The 18,741-nt window shown below is 39.2% G+C and overlaps 1 protein-coding gene across 6 annotated transcripts; it reads left to right on the top strand.

Annotated features, from left to right (window-relative positions):
• The first annotated feature begins 4,224 nt into the window (after window positions 1-4,224).
• On the top strand, window positions 4,225-17,767 carry LOC143884298 (septin and tuftelin-interacting protein 1 homolog 1-like). Of its 6 annotated transcripts, none has more exons than XR_013252809.1 (3): window positions 4,225-4,326; window positions 4,452-7,074; window positions 16,658-17,767. XR_013252809.1 is itself a non-coding variant. In XM_077387794.1 (2 exons), exon 1 carries the CDS (start codon window positions 4,484-4,486, stop codon window positions 7,019-7,021), a length of 2,538 nt encoding a protein of 845 aa, XP_077243909.1. In that variant the 5' UTR covers window positions 4,280-4,483; the 3' UTR covers window positions 7,022-7,027; window positions 16,658-17,767. The 6 variants fall into 6 exon arrangements, 1 of the variants encoding a protein (XP_077243909.1); XR_013252812.1 differs by having other exon boundaries at window positions 4,280-7,074; window positions 16,658-16,925; window positions 17,108-17,767; XR_013252810.1 differs by having other exon boundaries at window positions 4,280-7,074; window positions 16,658-16,925; window positions 17,051-17,767.
• The last annotated feature ends 974 nt before the right edge of the window (window positions 17,768-18,741 follow it).

The raw sequence follows: 18,741 nt of genomic DNA, 5'->3' as shown, positions 1-18,741 counted from the left end.
GTATATGTATACCCTTCCATGTTAAGATCATTGTCCTTATAATTCCTGTGTACATGGTAGACAGAAACCTGGAATTCATCACAGAAGTTGACAATCACATGGTCACAAGATAATGATATGAACAGTTAGTTGTTGCAAGTGGAAAAGGTAATTTGTTGACATGGGTAAGTGGTCTGCTTTGATTTTGCTCAACTTATGTTGACTTCTCTGGAATAATTTAGCTCTGCCTTTATATCCATTCAGATTTTAAAGATGACAAATTGAAGAGCTCATCTCCATTAGTTCCCATGCAAGATATCTATATCCCTGACTCAGGGTGTAAAGGGAACGAGTACTACTAACACCCTTTTCTTCTGCAGTTTTGGCCGAGGATCCTGTTTGGATTGCAGGAATTTTCTGGAAAAGTTTTGAAGGAAAAAAAATTCTAAAATTTCCTACTATTTAAAATTGGGATTTTCTCTTGCCATTAATTGCATTTAGGGGTTCATTTTCTGCACATAATGACTCCATATCAACTTTTCATGGTTGCAGTGCCATGATTTTCATGCTACCATAGTCCTGTCTTTTATTTGAAAATTTGAGGTGTCCAAGAGAGACAGAAGATATAAATACAGAACCCCAAGGTTTCAGATGTCCAAGAGAGAGATAGAAAATATACATACAGAACCCAAGCACAAGTTAAGGTATGCTACTCTCAATGGTTCTAATGGTCTGCATATGAAGTCCAAATCAATCACATTGCGAAAACTAGCAATTTAATTCAGTAACAAACTTGCTATCGTTGAGGAAGCCTGCAAGTCTGCTAAGCAGTTCAGGCTCATATTGTAGTAGAGAGAAGAAAAAGAACACATGTATTGCCTTCAGATCAAATTCAAGGTCACTGTTTTGGCATGATTAACTATATATGTTATAGCCCCAGATCAGTCAAAGAAAATTTACCAGTTCAGCTCTAGGAGCCTTCACCGTGAGAGTATGGAATGGAAGAACAGCAGCTCTTCCATGGCCAAAGCATTACTTGCAATTTCAGTACTTGGAATCCCTGCAAGAAAGTCAGTCATCATAAAAGTCAATTAACTTGCTAAAATGAAATAGAAGCAAAGAACACAATGAATACAATGGAAGAACAGCAGCTCTTCCCATGGCTAAAGCATTACTTGCAATTTGAGTACTTGGAATACCTGCAAGAAAGTCAGTCATCAAGAAAGTCAATTAACTTGCTAAAATGAAATAGAAGCAAAGAACACAAACTATCAGCCTTGTCATTAAAAAAAAGAAAGAACATTCAACCTTTAGCTTATTGAGGATGAAGTATATAATAAACCATAGTTGCCAAAGTGGAAGAAAAAGTGGGAAGCAAGGGGTTTAGAAAAGAAAACGCAGGAAGCGAAATGCTCTAAAGAAAGTAAAGAGAAAATGTCTAGGAAGCCTAATTGAAAGTCAACATGAAGCATGTAAGAAGCCTCATTGGAAGCAAATAAGAATTACATAGAAAGAGAAGGATTGTACTAGGTTAAGGAGGAAGGGTTTTATTAAGTAAGGATTACAAGTAGAAACGAAGGCTTCACGACTAATTAGACTTACAAGTTTTAGGAATTTACCATTTCACGAGTTTTATTCATGTGTATTTAATGTTAAACTTTTGGGATAAGATCCACATAATTTTCATTTGAAACTTAAGATGAGTTTTCAAGTTTTAAATGAACTGTTTTTTTTTTTTTTAATATGCTACTTAAGCATTATCGAAAGGAGAAGATATTCTTTTAAAAAGAAACGATTACCCAGATAGGAAGAGAACTCTTAATTAAGAGGAAACACGTAAGAAGCGTATGGGAAGCGTGCTTTTCCTAAATTTGGAAGCGAGAAGTACTTGGCTTCCAAGGAGAGCTTCCAGAGAAGCAAGCTTTCCATCCAACAAGTTTGTTTCCAGTAGCTATAATATAAATCATTTTTTCTTTGTTGCATCATAGTGGCATTTATTAATACTTGACATGATTTTCCTAACATTGCAAAAAGGGTAAAGAGTACATGGGTGATGTGGGACGATCAAAGGTTGGGACGTACACTTAATTTGATGTAGGACTATCAAAGGTTGAATTAACATTTCGCTTTGATTTCAAATCCGCTACTGGATGATTGAAGGTTGAACTAATATTTTGGTCTGATTTATTTTTAGGACTTGCTTTGGATGAGCCATAGAGCAAAATCCACTCCCATTGGCTATTCTAACCCTAAGGAGCCGTTTGGATAAAGGATTTTATAATGCAGTATTGTAAAATTATGGATTTTACAAGCTAAAAATTGATTTTATAAGCTAAAACTTGGATTTTACAATCCTAAAAATGCACAATCCATGTTTTAGCTTATAAAATAAAAAAGCAACAGTCCCTATTCACCAAGAAGGCCTCCACCCACAAATTGGAGGTAGATTTTCCACCCTGGCTCATCCATAAGAAGGGCCCACCTTTTGCTTTTACTTCCTCATTCATATTTTTTTTCTTGGAAAAATATGGGCATCCATAGTACAAGATCCCTATTTACATATATATATATATATATATATATATATATATATATATATATATATATATATATATATATATATTCTGTTGCCCTTTTCAAAAAAAAAGATCCCTATTTACATGGCCTTGTATTTGCACCACACACTATCTCTCCATTTCTAACTCAATAGTAAAAGAGGCACATGTGATGCACGGGAAAGGAAAATAAAATGTGTGCATTGAAGGTACAATGCATAGGACCGACTTTGTATTATATTTTCCTGGTTGAGTTTGAATGTTTGATAGAGAAAAATCTATGAAAGACAATTAAATAAGTAGAGAAAAGTCATTAATTGTTTTCTTTTACTTAGTTATTAATTGTCTCCGTTCAAGAGGCCGGTGGTCTGACATGCGACAGACTAGCAAGGTTTTGCTAACAAGTGCCTTGTTAAGCGTTATTTAATTACCCTTGGGAGCTTGAATTTACATATACATTTAGATTTTTACATATGTTTTGAGATTTTTTTCTTCAAAGTAGCAAAACCCATCACGATGGCAACATGACCATATTTTGATGATCTCTCTCATCACTTTATTAAAAAAGTAAGGTATGGCCCGCACCATAGGATGATCCAAACCGTCCATTAGATGGGTCACAGCCTAAATAGGTTGTGCCCCAAAAATCATTTCCATAGGTTGATCGATCCTAACCCTCCGATCTCTCCCTCTATAGATCGGAGGGTTAGGATCGATCAACCTATGGAAATGATTTTTGGGGCACAACCTATTTAGGCTGTGACCCATCTAATGGAAGGTTTGGATCATCCTATGGTGCGGGCCATACCTTACTTTTTAATAAAGTGAGGAGTGCGATCATCAAAATATGGTAGTGCTGATGACATTTCTGAGGAATTCCCGCTGGAAACCCACGTTTGGTTGCTGGTTATATAGTGGGCCCAAAATAATCCCAGGAACCAAAATGATTTGCTCTGTTTGGTTGCCGGGATCTTTTTGGTTCCTTGGATTTATGTGGGAGAAAAAAAATCCAACGAGATCAGTGGGGAAAAAAAATCCAAGGAGATCAGTGGGGAAAAAAAGTCTTAGAAGTATCCCGGTAAAATAAAAATCCCATGTTTGGTTAACCGGACTATGATGGGAAAAAAAAAACTTTGTTTGGTTGCTTGAACTGTTGGGAAGAAAAAAATTCTTCTCAAGCTTATTTTTGGTTCCTGGGATGAAAAGGCAATCTTTACAAGAGTAGGATTAAAAAAATTCACCACACAAGCAATCATGTACAAGAGTGGGATTACAAAAATTCTAGTGCTAAAAGGCAACCAAACATGGGATGGGACCAAAATTTTACTAAAACTTCATAGGACAAAAATTTTACTGGCAACCAAACGGAGCAGCGACACGAAATCCTAGGAACCAAAATAACCAAAAGAATAATTTTTTTCTTCCCAACAGTTCAAGCAATAGTCCGGTCAACCAAACATGAGATTTTTATTTTACCGGGATACTTCGGAGGAGTGTTTTTTCCACCAATCTCCCAGGGAGTTTTTTGTTCCACAAAAATCCCAAGAACCAAAAAATTTCCGGCAACCAAACGGAAGCAAAACTATGGGTCTTTGTTTAGTGCGTGGGTGGGTGGTTCAAAATTTCGAATGTATCAATAAGTTTTAATGACCATAATACACACACAACTTTTTGTTAATTACTAATATTTATCATATTGACTCGACTGAGTCGACTATAAAATATAAATATGGGTACAGGGGCGTGTCCCTTATTTAGCCTCTTCCAAGCCGTAGCTTCCATCCTCCAACAGGTACGCTTCAAATCTCTCTTCATCTCTAAAATTTCTGCAAAATTAGGGTTTCAGAAAACAACACACACAACAGAACTGAGCTGAAACTCATCCCTCTAAGAAAATTAGGGTTTTCTTTCGTTCATCCTCTCTAGCAGAAAATTTCTAGATAGATTCCATGGATGAATATCAAAACATGGAGCGGTTCGGTATGGAAAACGATTACGAAGACGGACAATGGATCGGAGGCGAATTCTACTACCGGAAAAGGAAGGAGAAGCGCGCACAGAACAAGGAAGACGTCCTTTACGGCGTCTTCGCAGATTCTGATTCCGATGTTGACGATTCGTCCTCGAAGAAGCGGAGAAGAGATTTATCGAAGAAATCTGATCTTACAAAGCCTGTTAATTTCGTCTCGACTGGAACCGTGATGCCAGATCAGGAAATTGATAAGAATTCGGAGGAGAATGGGGAAGAGAAGGCTGGATTAGGGTTAGGGTTTCAAGGGGTAGGGTTAGGGTTTGGTAAGGATTCATCGATGAAGAAGGATGAGGGGGAAGAAGTTAATGAAGATGATGAGTTTCTCCCAACGGCGTTTGGGAGAATGATTAAGGAGGGTGCGCAGCGGCGTGAGAGAGAAAGGGATAAATCGAGAACGGATAAGAAAGTTCGTGGGAAGAGGGAGCCTGAAATTGGGGATGTGGGAGAATTCGAGAGGCATACAAAGGGGATTGGGATGAAATTGCTTGAAAAGATGGGGTATAGAGGTGGTGGGTTGGGGAAGAACAAGCAAGGGATTGTTGCCCCAATTGAAGCGAAATTGCGGCCTAAGAATATGGGAATGGGTTTTAATGATTTCAAAGAAGCGAAATTGCCTGTTTTGGAAGAAGCAGAAGAGAAGCAGCCTGTGGCGGCATTGGTTCAGCCCAAAGAGAAGCGCTGGTCGAAGCAGAATCGGCAGAAGAAAAAAGGGTATATCACGGTGGACGAGTTGTTGGCAAAGAAGGAAGAACAGGGGTTGGAAGTTGTTCAGAAGGTGCTTGATATGAGGGGACCGCAAGTTCGGATTTTGACAAATTTGGAGAACTTGAATGCTGAAGAGAAGGCAAGGGAAAATCAGGTGCCAATGCCTGAGCTTCAACATAACGTGAGATTGATCCTTGATGGAGTGGAACTCGATATTCAGAAGTTGGATAGGGATTTGAGGCTTGAGAGGGAAACTGTTGCGGGTTTGCAGATAGAGAAAGAGAAGCTCCAAAAGGAGGCAGCTCGACAAAAGAAACAGCTGGATAATATGGAGGAGATTTTAGGAGTTTTGGATAGATTAGGCGAGGAAAAGTCGTTGGGGACATTGACATTGGATTCACTTGCAAAAATGTTTCGTGATTTGCAGAAGAGATTCGGCGATGATTACAAGCTGTGTAACTTATCTTGTATTGCCTGTTCATTTGCATTTCCATTATTGATTAGAGTGTTTCAAGGTTGGCAACCACTCCAGAACCCCTTGCACGGATTGGAGTTGATGTCTTTGTGGAAGAGTCTACTGCAGGGAGATAACCCTTATGATTATTCAGAAGCTACTGTGGCTTCTCCTTATACCCAATTGGTCATGGAGGTAATTTTGCCTGCTATTGGGATATCAGGGAGAAATACATGGATGGCAAGGGACCCCGAACCAATGCTTCGATTTTTGGAGTCATGGGACAAGTTGCTGCCTCCGCCAGTTCTTCACCACATTTTAGATAATGTGGTGATGCCAAAGCTATCAGAAGCTGTGGACACATGGGATCCATGCCGAGAGACAGTCCCAATTCATGGCTGGGTGCATCCGTGGCTACCTTTGATGGGACAGAAATTGGAGATTTTGTATCATAGAATATGTTCCAAACTGGGTGTCGTTCTTCGTGCTTGGCATGCAAGCGATGCATCTGCCCATGCCATACTTTCTCCGTGGAAAACAGTCTTTGATCCAGCAAGTTGGGAAAAGCTTATTGTTATGTACATAGTCCCAAAACTCGTGAATGTCTTGCAAGATTTCCAAGTTAATCCAGCAAATCAGAAGCTCGAGGAGTTCTACTGGGTCATGTTGTGGGCATCCGCTGTCCCAATTCGGCACATGGTTGCAATGTTGGAGGCAGGTTTTTTCGCCAAGTGGCACCAGGTTTTGTATCACTGGTTGTGTTCGAACCCAAATTTTGAAGAAGTCACACAATGGTTTTTGGGATGGAAAGGACTTTTCCCACCAGAACTGTTGGCAAACGAGCGGATCCGATATCTGCTAAATGTTGGGCTTGACATGATGAATCAAGCTGTGGAAGGTATGGAGGTGGTCCAACCTGGAGCTAGAGAGAACATTACATATCTTAGAGTGACGGAGCAAAGGCAGTTTGAGGCTCAGCAGCAAGCGGCAGCAAACGCTCAGCAGCGTGCTTCTGCTGGACTTGGGAGTGGGGGCCATATGGATGGTATGGGCAGTGTGCCTCAGTTAAGCTTGAAGGAAGTTATTGAGGCCTATGCACAGGATAATGACTTGGAGTTTAAGCCCAAATTCGGTAGAACACATGATAATCTTCAGGTATATGGCTTTGGCAACATAAGCATATGTGTGGATTCTGTAAAGAAAAAACTCCTTGCACAAACGGAGGGGGTGTGGCGTGCTGTATCCCTTGAATGGTTGCTGGAGATGCATCATAAAGCGAGTGTGGGGCGTCGCTGAAATTTGGTATGAATATTGTTATTGTACCCAATGAAGCAGTTGAGAAATCCAAGGTTTGCTTGGTCTGCTAACACTCATTTTTCTTTGATTGTTAATCATTATATCTTAAATCATGTTTAGTTATGAATAGCATCGTTGTGAACGGGGTTGCTATACTGAATGCTGAGCGTTTTAATTCGGACACAAGGACATGCGTTCCTCTTATGTAGATTCTGTCATACTTCAATTTTGTTTCATGCAGAGTGGAAAGCTTACATTATTCCTTAACGTTAGTTTCTAAGATAGATTTGGGTTAATCATGGGAGATCTTGAGTGCAACAATATTTTCTTTATATGTTAAATGGTGCTTCTTGACCTGTGAGTTGTAACGGATTGTGTATTCCAGTTATGCAACTTCAATGGCAGAAATAAGAAACCTGCTCCGACTTATTTTTAGTTCAGCATATGTGCATATTTGTTGTACCTAATACATAAGCGATACTGGTTTTAGTCCACTGTGCTTATGTCCAAAAATAAAGGCAATTTTCAAAGAATGCATGAAGCATGTGAAAGCATAACACGGGTGCCATCCTTGTAAGTTGTACCCAAGCAGCAATATAAAATGATTTCTGTCCATTTACATAGTATCATTGTGAAGCTGCAGTTTTCTCATTCTTTGTGTGTTTCAAGGATCAATACTATCCTTTCCCATGTGTATTGTTATTTCTAGAAGATTCACCCACCTATTTCCTTTCCCTCACTATACAAATTGTGTACCTGTGCTTAAATCTTGAGATTTGAGTCAGACTTAATGAAGGCTCAACCTGGAGGAGATTCTAGATTCAATCAAATTTTGTTGACTCAAATTACCGGCAAAAGACAAATTACGCTAGAATTTGAACAAGAAAAATTAAAAATAAGATGAGCAGGATTAATAAATAAAATTCATACCCATTAAGGCTGTATATCAACTCAACTCAACAAAGCCTTTGTCCCAAACTAGTTGGGGTCATGTTCTATGTTATTTTCCTAGCTATCAAGTCTTTCCTCAATGTTTCTACCCAAGTTGTTTTCGGTCTGCCCCTACTTCCTTTTACTCCATCAATTTGGCACGAGTCGTCTCTTCTCACCGGAGCATCCAAAGGCCTACGTTGGATATGTCCAAACCATATTAAGCGGTGCTCTCTCATCTTCTCCTCAATTGGAGCCACCCCCACCTTTTTACGAATGTCTTCATTTTTAATTTTGTCTAACCTTGTGTGGCCGCACATCCATCTAGGCATACGCATCTCTGCTACACTCATCTTATGCACATGCTACTTCTTGGTGGCCCAACATTCTGAGCCGTACAGCATGGCTGGCCTCACAGCTGTCTTATAAAACTTTCCCTTGAACTTGGTAGGGCTTTTACGATCGCACAAAACTCTTGAGGCAAGCTTCCACTTCAACCATAGCTTGTTGTGAACGGGGTTGCCATAGCTTTATGAATTTTTTCAAATGTTGTCATTGTGTAAAGACGTAAAGTTTCTTTAGGTTGGATATACTGAATGCTGAACATTTTAATGTGGACACGAGGACATGTGTTCCTCTTATGTAGATTCTGTCATACTTCAATTTTGTTTTGTGCAGAGTGGAAAGCTTACATTATTCCTTAACGCTAGTTTCTAAGATAGATTTGGATTAATCATGGGAGAGATGTTGAGTGCAACAATATTTTCTTTATATGTTAAATGGTGCTTCTTGACCTGTGAGTTGTGAGTAACGGACTGTATATTCCAGGTTAATAATTCCGAAGCAGAATACCCAACTTTAACAACAGAAATAAGAAACCTGCTCTGAATGACTTATTTTTAGTTCAGCATATGTGCATATTTGTTGTACCTAATACATAAGAAGTATTAGTCGACTGTGCTTTGTCAAAAAATAAAGGCAATTTTGAAAGAATGCATGAAGCATGTGAAAGCATAACCTGGGTGCCATCCTTGTAAGTTGTACCCAAGCAGCAATATAAAATGATTTCTGTCCATTTACATGGTATCATTGTGAAGCTGCAGTTTTCTCATTCTTTGTGTGTTTCTGGGATCAATACTATCCTTTCCCATGGGTATTGTTATTTCTAGAAGATTCACCCACCTATTTCCTTTCGCTCACTATACAAATTGTGTACCTGTTCTTAAAATTTGAGATTTGAGCTTCAGACTTAATGAAGGCAGGATTAATAAATAAAATCCATACCCATTAAGGCTGTATATGAAATATAATAATTACTCTGAAGAAACAAGTAAATTCTGAAAATAGAGACTACAATTCTGATGAAGACTGTATGTGAAAAAAATAATATAAAGTCCATACCCATTAAGTCTGTATATGAAATATAATAATTTCTCTAAAGAAACAAATAAATTCTGAAAATAGAGACTACAATGATGAAGACTTAGACTTGAAGCTCTAACTTGAGTGGCTCACACAGTAATTTGGCAATATACTTATTTCAAAAGAAATTATAGACGTAGCATTAACAATTGATGAGATCCAAAGTTAGGTTATTATTACATTTTAAAGTTATAAAGTAGTAAAGTACATTATTTAGCCGAACCCAAGTTACAAACAATGTCTTTCAATTATTGTTTTTTTTAATGATAACAATGTCTTTCACTTACTGCTTACAAAGTAGAGACTTCAACACCAACAATTCTTAAATTTCTTCTTCAATGATCTTTGAAGAGGGCATCAGAGGAGCACATGATAAATTTGAAGCTATCTTTGATGTGGTTTGAGTTGGTATCAGGCTTTAATGGTAAATGCGGGGAAAAGCTCAATAGCAGCGTTTAATATTATGGAGTGGAGGGTTGAGGAGTTAGCCAACATGTTTGGAATTAAGGTGGAAGTATTCCTCATATCCTACCTGGGCCTTTGAGTGCGGAAAAACATTCTAAGTCGCTATAATATCCTATATTGAAGGAATGGAAAGGAAGTTATGGCAGGATACCAGAAGGGTTTCCGATCTTTCAGTTTAAGGTGAGGGTTGAGGAGCTAGCCAACATGTTTGGAATTAAGGTGGAAGTATTCCTCATATCCTACCACCTGGCCTTTGAGAGCGGAAAAACATCCTAAGTCGCAATAATAACCTATAGTAACCTATATTGAAGGAATCGAAAGGAAGTTATGGCAGGATTCCAGAAGTGTTTCCGATCTTTCAGTTTAAGGTGGCTCTATCCATCCTTCCAACATATTGTCTTTTTTTTTTTTTAAGATTAAGATTCCTAAGGAAATATCTAGAAGGGTGGACCTTTTTAAGATTTCTAAGGTAATAGCAAGAACCTCGAAGGATGGAGACAATGTTTGAAAGCTCGGACTCGAACTCGAACTCGAACTCGGCCAAGATAAAAAGAGTTGACTTGGGGAAGTCAATGACTAGCGCTTTCGGCTTTTCTTTAACTCGGCCTAGTCAAAGGCGTTTTTGAATGACATGGTAGCACAAAACTCCGACTCACACGATAACTCGGCCAAGGTAAAAAGGAGTCAACTTGGGCAAAAACAATGGTTGGAGAAGCTCCAAAGGGACCTTTTTTTAAACGGCTCCAAAGGGACTTCTTATTGAAAGGAAACGAGGAAGGGAAGAGATTCAGATACTTGGTGAAGTGGGATGGACTATGTTGGGCCAAGAAGGGAAGGCCTTGGTGTAGGGAATCTGATCATAAGAAATAAAGCTTTGTGGGGTTTTTTTGGCAATGAAAAATGTGCTTTGCGGAGGAGCTACTCGTGGAAGAACTAAATGCAAATGTATTCATATGACATGAAGAATGAGGACAGTGTTCTAGTAGTTTCTTCTACAACATTGATATCAAGTACTAACAGATTCGCTTAAGTAGCTTACGCCCATTATCAGCATTGTTATGATTAATCCTTAGAAGCACGAAAACGGGGGGGGGGGGGGGGGGGGAGCTACAAGAGTCTTATGGTTGGGAGCGCCATGAGAGCGTTTATGTAATATTTTCTTTATATGTTTTTTAAAATTCAAGTACACCAAAAAATAGTAATTTCTAACCATCTTCATTTATAAATCTTTCAAATTCTAAGTACATAAAAAAAAATAGTAATTTCTAATCATCTTCATTTTTATTTCCTCTTTCCTCATGCTTCTGAAGACGCCTTTGTGCTTCCTCTAATGAAGTACTTTGAAGAGTTGGAGGAATTTGATGCAAGTTAGTTGGTGATGGTAAGACTGATGGAGTAATAGAAATAGGTTGGGACTTGGGAGTGTCAAGGGCGTGGTGCCTGTTTCTTCAGGAGCGCCATGGGAGCGGTTTCCTTCTTGAGGAGTGCCGAATCACGGTTATAGCTTGGGAGCGGCACCCATGAGGAAGATTCTTGCTTCTAAGGATTAGACTACTCATCTTTGTTGTCCTTGCAAACATCTTTGTTTCCCTAATCGGAGATTCTCAAATTCCTTCAACTAGTGATTGATGAAGTCTTAATTTGGAAATGATGTGTTGCCTTGCTTATCTCTGTAGCTGTATGAGGGCTGATAATTTTATTTCTCTAGTAGTTTGTACATTCTAGTACACACTCTTGGCCATTTGCCTCCCTAAAAGGAACTGCGTATTTGCAAAACAATATGTGATCGATTTTTCACCATTTGCCCATGTCTCTTTTTTCTTCTTACAAACGAACCGGTGAAACATTGGAGTTTGCAAACCATGGATAACTCTTACAAAAGGAACGCCACTTGTTATGCACTATTAGCCGCAACAGCAGCCTACTAGTGGCATGTGCATCCCTTTCAAGATGTTTTGACACTTTCTACTTCACCAGCTTCACTTGTTTCAAGCCACCGATTCAAGTGTCGATTCTTTATATTTTTAGTAGGATTTCATTAGGAACTTGTAGTCAGTGTCACATTATCTTCCTCATTTTTTGCTTCTTGCTCTATAGAATCTTTTGATCCAAGAGATGCAAGTTCGGACCTGGCTTTTATTATGCAACCCCTTCAACTCGACACTGTTTTTTTTTTCACCGTGTCTCCCCTCTCGATTATCTCATGTTTTGCTAAGAATTAGGTTAAATCGCAGTTACCAGAAACTTCCAACTTAGATGGGTAGCTTGCTTCCTCAGAAACTCGTTTCAGAAGCTAAGTTCTTCTTGCTTCCCATATTTAGAGGAAGCACTCTTCCCACACTCTTCCTTCACATTTCCTCTTAATTAAGAGTTTGCTTCCTATTAAAGTGATTATTTTTTCCTAAAGGAGTGTTTTCTCCTTTTGATAGTGCCGAAGGAGCATATTTTTAAAAAGTAGTGTATTTAAAACTAAAAAACTCATCTTAAGTTTTGAATGATCTTTTCCAAAGACTTAACATTAAATCTACATGAATAAAACATATAAAACTATACATCCCCAAAACTTGTAATTCTAATCAGTCATGAAGTATCTCGTAATCGTTATGTATATTTAACCCAAAATGAATAAAACATTGTAAATTATTAGTCCCTAAAACCTGTAATTATAATCAGTCATGATGTAATCTTTACTGGTTGTAATCTTGACCTATATTAACGCTAACCTATTGTACCCCTACTCTCTTTTTTGTACCCAATCTCTTTTTCATAACACTTGTTTGCTTCTAATAAGGCTTATTACATGCTTCATGGTGAATTTCGATGACGTTTCCCACTAGTTTCCTCATTTTTAGAGATTTTCATTTCCCACATTTTCACTTTTCTAAGCCCTTCGCTTCCTGCTTTTGCTTCCCATACCGCTTCTTGCAGCCACTTCCCACTCTGACAGCAATGGGTTAAAGAATCTGAAAAATAGATGTATCTGGTGTTTCTTTCTTTCATATTATTGGAATGAGATGGATATTCATAGCAAGGTATTCAGAGAACCATCTGAAGGTTCGATGGGCATCCTTTTTTGTGTAGAATTTTATATCTTATGGGAAGTCTTCTTGTATAGTTGTAGGACATGTTGTCAGTATGGAAGGAGATGAATAACATAATATTTAGCTGTGAAATTATAATTAGTGGAGTGGATCGAGAGCTTGGTTACTTAATGGACAATGGCAAGGAAGTTGGCGTGCTAAGGTACAAGATTTGCATTGCAATGGGATATAGAGCGGAAAAATAATTGGATGATAGCACCAAGATGGAAATAGCTCTCGGTTGTCACTCTCAAGCTCAACCTCGATGGGCAATTCGAGGCTGGCTGGGATTTGAGTATTTAAAAACTGTAAGAAAATTATCCGCCAGGGGGACCCCCTAGCTCCATACCTCTTCATATGGTGGTCGAGGCTCTTAGTCTGTTGCTGTCTAAAGCAAGTAGCTCGGAACTCATTCGGGGCCTTCAAGCCGGACCTAATGCCGAGGATATCACCCATCTCTAATTTGCGGCTGATACACTGGTATTTCTGCAAAATAGCCCTCAAGCTATTTCTAATATTATGAAGATATTCAACTGGTTTGAGGCTACCTCGGGTTTAAAAATCAACTTCAACAAAAGCATGCTTTTGGGTATAAATATGGATCCGTCTGAGATCCAGAGGCTTGTGAAGGACAATTGGTTGTAGTGTTGGTTCTTTCCCGTTGTCATAACTAGGCCTTCCCATAGGGTTTGGAATCCCATATCTTGCCCAGTGGGACCCAGTGGTAGAAAGAATTGAGAGAAAATTGGCCATATGGAAGAGGAGGTACATTTCATTTGGGTCAGAATCATTCTAATAAAAGCGGCATTGTGTAATTTGCCGATCTACTTTATGTCCCTTTATAAGATTCCGGTGAAAGTTGCTTTGCGAATTGAACAAATTCAGAGGAATTATTTCCTCTGGGATGGAGATGGCGAAGCAAAAAAGCTGAGACATATAGTTAAGTGGGAGAAGGTGACCCAACCCAAGATGAGCGGAGGTATTGGGATAGGCAAAATCAGACTGAGGAATAAATCTCTCCTTGGCAAATGACTTTGGAGATATGGGCTAGAAAAATCAGCACTATGGCACCGAGTAGTTGGGACAAAATACGGATCCGAATGGGGGGATTGGAATAGTAAGAAACCAATAGTAGGAGGGAAAGGATCGAGAGCATGGAAATCCATATGTTCCGTCAAAGATGAGTTTGATCGTGGAATCAGGTATAATGTGGGCACTGGCATGAATGTGAGATTTTGGCTAGACACCTCTAGTGTGGGAAATCCCTATTAAGTATGGAATTCCCGAGATTATTTCGAACTGCTGTCAATCCGGAGGCAACAGTGTCAGACTATATGGTGCGTGAATGTCAATCAGCCAGGGGCTTCTGGGATAAAAGATTAAGGAGGAACCTGAAGGAGGAGGAGATTCTCGACTTACAGAGACTCCTTTCATTACTGGAGTCGAAGCACTACACCCAGTTTAAGGAGAATGAGAGGATATGGATGCCGACACCTAATGGTGACTTTACAACCAAATCCTTTTTCTCGACATTAAATGATAATCAACCCTCTCCAATCAGTCACATATGGAAATCCTTTGCACCTCCAAGGATGGTCACGTTTGGATGGACGGTTGTTCATCGGAAATTAAACACTTGTGATCGCTTAAAGAGGAGACATTTTAGCTTGGCCAGCATGTGCGTTCTCTGTACACAGCATGAGGAATCACTGGATCATCTTCTGTTACACTGCCCATACTCATACCATCTATGGGTAGAGGCGTTGGGAGCTTTTGGTATGTCCTAGGTATGCCCTCAGACAATCAGTTCTTTGATTTTGGGCTAGCAATCTGGCCCCTTTGGAGATATTGGTAAAGCTCTATGGTTGACCTTTCCCTATGCTATAATTTGGAATGTGTGGAAGGAAAGAAATAGGAGGATATTTGTGGAAAAAGTAGAACTCGTGCTCATCTAGCAGCGGATATTGAAAGTGAGCTAATTTCTTGGACAAAAGTCAAGAAACAGTTTACTTATGGAATTGATGACCTTGTAAGAAACTGGTGGGCTGTCATTTGGGACAGGGCAATCAGAACCAAACCTAAACCAACATGGGTCCCACCACCACCGGGGTGGCTAAAATGTAACTTCGACGGCTACTCACTGGGTAACCCGGGGAAAGCTGGTATAGGAGGAGTGTTCAGAAATTCTACTTCTTCGACTTTCGATAGTCGCTACTTTTTCTGGGCCAGTAGGTATGTGTGATGCTAATGAGGCGGAAATCAGAGGTTGGGTGCCTGAATCCTCCAAGGGACCCTGGAGATTACAGGATCAAGTGACCGAAATATTGGACCTGATGAGAGTGCTTGACCCGAGGATCGAGCATCGTAGATGATCGGCGAATGAGGTGGCAAATAACTTAGCGAAGGCTGGAGCTCAAAGGGAGGGAATGGAAGTAATAGCCTATCCTTAATTTAGAAGGGAAATCTGAAGAGTTTGGGCTACTGTAATCCTTCTCCAGTATATTATCCTTGTATTGGCCTTGGGCGTGCCCAGGTCTCCCTTATCATGTTGTAATAGCAGGCTGGGACTACTGCTTCCAATTGCTAATTCAATATTAATGAAATATGTCGCTTTTCAAAAAAAAAACTGTAAGAAAATTGAGTTAGACTCTTCTGGCATCAAAGTTCAAATGAAGTTGAGAGTTGATCACACTTGAAAGGGCTACAATTTTCTTGTAAATATTTTAACCAAAAAGCCATTGCATGAAGACTCGATGTCAAACATCTGTATTGAAGTGGGATCCAGATCCATGACGATTATTAGTATGCAGTCTGGATAAAATCTTAGACTATTGGATAGTGGTATTGAAGTGTCATTTAATGATATTTTGCAAAAGAACATGGTAGCATAAACCTACATACTAACTTTCTAACTGAAGACAATGTGGAAGATCCCTTTGCCTTCTCAGTTATTATGGATGAGATCCAGATCCATGACGATTAGTATGCAGTCTGGATAAAATCTTAGACTATTGGATAGTGGTATTGAAGTGTCATTTAATGATATTTTGCAAGAGAACATGGTAGCATAAACCTACCTACTAACTTTCTAACTGAAGACAATGTGGAAGATCCCTTTGCCTTCTCAGTTATTATGGATGAGATGTCTTTTTCCACTTCTAGAACTATACATGCTCTGGAGATAAATACCATTTTTCATTTCCATACAAGAAGCACATAGTGAACGTCTTTCTAGAGCTTATTGTGGTTGGGTAGTCTTTTTGCCACTTCTAGAACTAGACATGCTCTGGAGATATTTGCAGGCCTTGATTGAGCTGGTGGGATCTCTTGTTGACTTGGGACTGGGCATACCCCTACACTCTTGTGGGGGCCCACAAGACCACATAATCCTAATCACACACCTATTTGCCATGTGTATGGGTGGGCATTCCACTTGATCCTAGTCGTGCAATTGGGCTTACCATTCCCCTCCTGGTAAATCTACTACTATTTGTGGTAGGGTTGCTTCTATGTGAAATGCTAAGTGTCCTACAATCTGATACGGCATTTTTATTTTCTTCTGGCCATTTTGCAGCATTACTAAGAGGAACCTTTTTTATCCAAAGAAGAGAAGTCAGCTGGCACTTTTAAACTCCATTCTTTTGTATTGATAGTTTATACATTATCTGTCTTTCTCATTAGCCACACTACCATAAACTTATCTAATGTAATCCTCCATTTTCTCTCTCTTTCCTTTCAGGTTGGAATGTAATATGTGATATAGGATCTTACAGTTGAGTGTCTCAACAAAACTGCATGCTAAGAGCTGGTTCAAGCCGAAGAAATGTGGCCTGAATGTTGAGCTCACCAACAATTAACTTTATTTGTGACCCTTAACCCAAACCATATCCTCATGCATATGAACAATGCAATGTGCATAGTTGCTGCCTCATTATATACTTGGAAATGCTCAGCTAATAAGCCTCCAAAACTGGAACACCCCATACAGAGCACAATTCCCAGTCATGGTTATTCTCCAATTTCTCTTTTTCAGTATGTTGAGCATTTGTTATCAAAATTTTCAGGGATTTTGTTATTTGAAAGATGGGGATTGTGGTATTCTTCCATTAGAAATCTCTGTTGGAATTTGCAGGAACAAAGTTCTAGTTCTCTTAATGATGGGAACTATTGGAATTTTGCTTCTCAACAGGCAAAAAAGAAGGTGCTATTGTCACTCACTCACTTGTTGATGCTGATGCCTCTGTCTCAAGTTCAGAGAACTTTGTGCTGTTTGTAGCTGAAGAAGATTTTTGAAGCATGTTCAAAGCTGGAAAGTCTAAGACTGATAGCACAAAAGTTATCTGGAATGTACCATTGAAAAAAAAAAAGAACAAAAAAAAAACAGTTGCCAGGAATGTTTTGATATACTCAATCTACTGTTGGCTTTGATGTTCTCCATCTACTGCTGGTTTCTTTTAATGGGCTATGGTTTAGAAAATCTCACTGATTTGATTATCGTAATCCTTGGATCAACGGAGATCCTGGCAGTGTGCCTTCAGAAGAATAACTATTGCTCAACCAAGCTTCCAAAGAGAATGAGTAAAGAAGAGAATTGGCATTTAACACACTTACCAACTGCAATAGATGGGCCCGGTTTCTAATTTGAAGTTGGTCCTGGTTGAACTTGGTTTTACTCACAGAATTCATTGAAGGCCATATAACTAGATTCATATATTAAGCTCGTGATATTAAGTAAAGGTCCTGTTTTTTTCCTTCTGCATGTTTTTAATGTTATGATTTATTGCATTTCTCCTTTAACCTGCTACAATAATGCCCATCAATTTGACATTTTTTTGTGAAGTAAATAATTCATTAAATTTGGAAAATAATGAAATTCGAACTCCCTGCTTTGGCCACTCTTTAATTTACACATCTGATTTCTGATTTGTAGAAGGGAAGTGATATATTAGCTGCCTCTTTTTTCGTTGGGCCAATCCCCTCTCTATTTATGACTCCACTCTAGGGGGTGGCCCAGGGAAGAAAAGGAGGCGAATATGTTTTTCCCTTTGTAAAAACAATCTCCAGTTTTGAAGCATAATTTGTGTCGTTATAATTCTAGAGTATCCATGGTAACATTTTTGAAGCTGCAACGAACTATCCCGAGTTTCGTGGAAGCCATAGATCAAATTGTGTCCCTTTTTTCTTGATGGGTAAGCTGGGGTTAGGCGGGTGTCCCTTTTTTGTTGATGGGTAAGCTGAGGTCAGGCGGACCCCTACCTATATATAAAATAAAAAAAGACGACAATAGTAGGAACAAGAGCATTGCCCAATCTTTAGAACAATGTCTAAGGAAGAAGCCAAACAACAAGGGTCATGATACCCTTCAAGACAAACTCAAAACAAGCAAGAGAAAAGAAGATATAAGGGCTGAATTTGAACAATTGGTGGGGCTTGAGAGGCACGCGATCCTTAGAGTCGGTCCCCATATTCAGGTGAAGCCATGTTTACTGTGATCCACGAGGTCTGCCATCTTCTGGCTAAACTTTCTTATTCTCAGGCTCTTCCTCAACTTCTGAACTTTGGGGATTCTTCTGTTTTCTTTTCTTGGTGCGACCCCGTGTCAGCCATACCCGTACTAGTAGATAAGTAACGGAAGAAAGTAGCCATACTAGTACTAGTAGATAAGTAAAGGAAGAAAGTAGTGCGGCCCCCACTATTATTTACAAATTAGTGTGGACCCCATTATTATCTTTGCTTGGGTTTGGGTCTGTAGTTCAATGGTGGGGTTGGGCATTCCATTTGTAGGCATTCCGTTTGTATTCCTTGTATGATAAGTAATAACAG

This window comes from Tasmannia lanceolata, unplaced genomic scaffold, assembly GCF_043159265.1.
Source record: "Tasmannia lanceolata isolate RefF3 unplaced genomic scaffold, GAP_Taslan_0.1 ptg000008l, whole genome shotgun sequence".
NCBI classification, from domain to species: Eukaryota; Viridiplantae; Streptophyta; class Magnoliopsida; order Canellales; family Winteraceae; genus Tasmannia; species Tasmannia lanceolata.
This window is presented reverse-complemented; position numbering and strand designations above follow the sequence as displayed.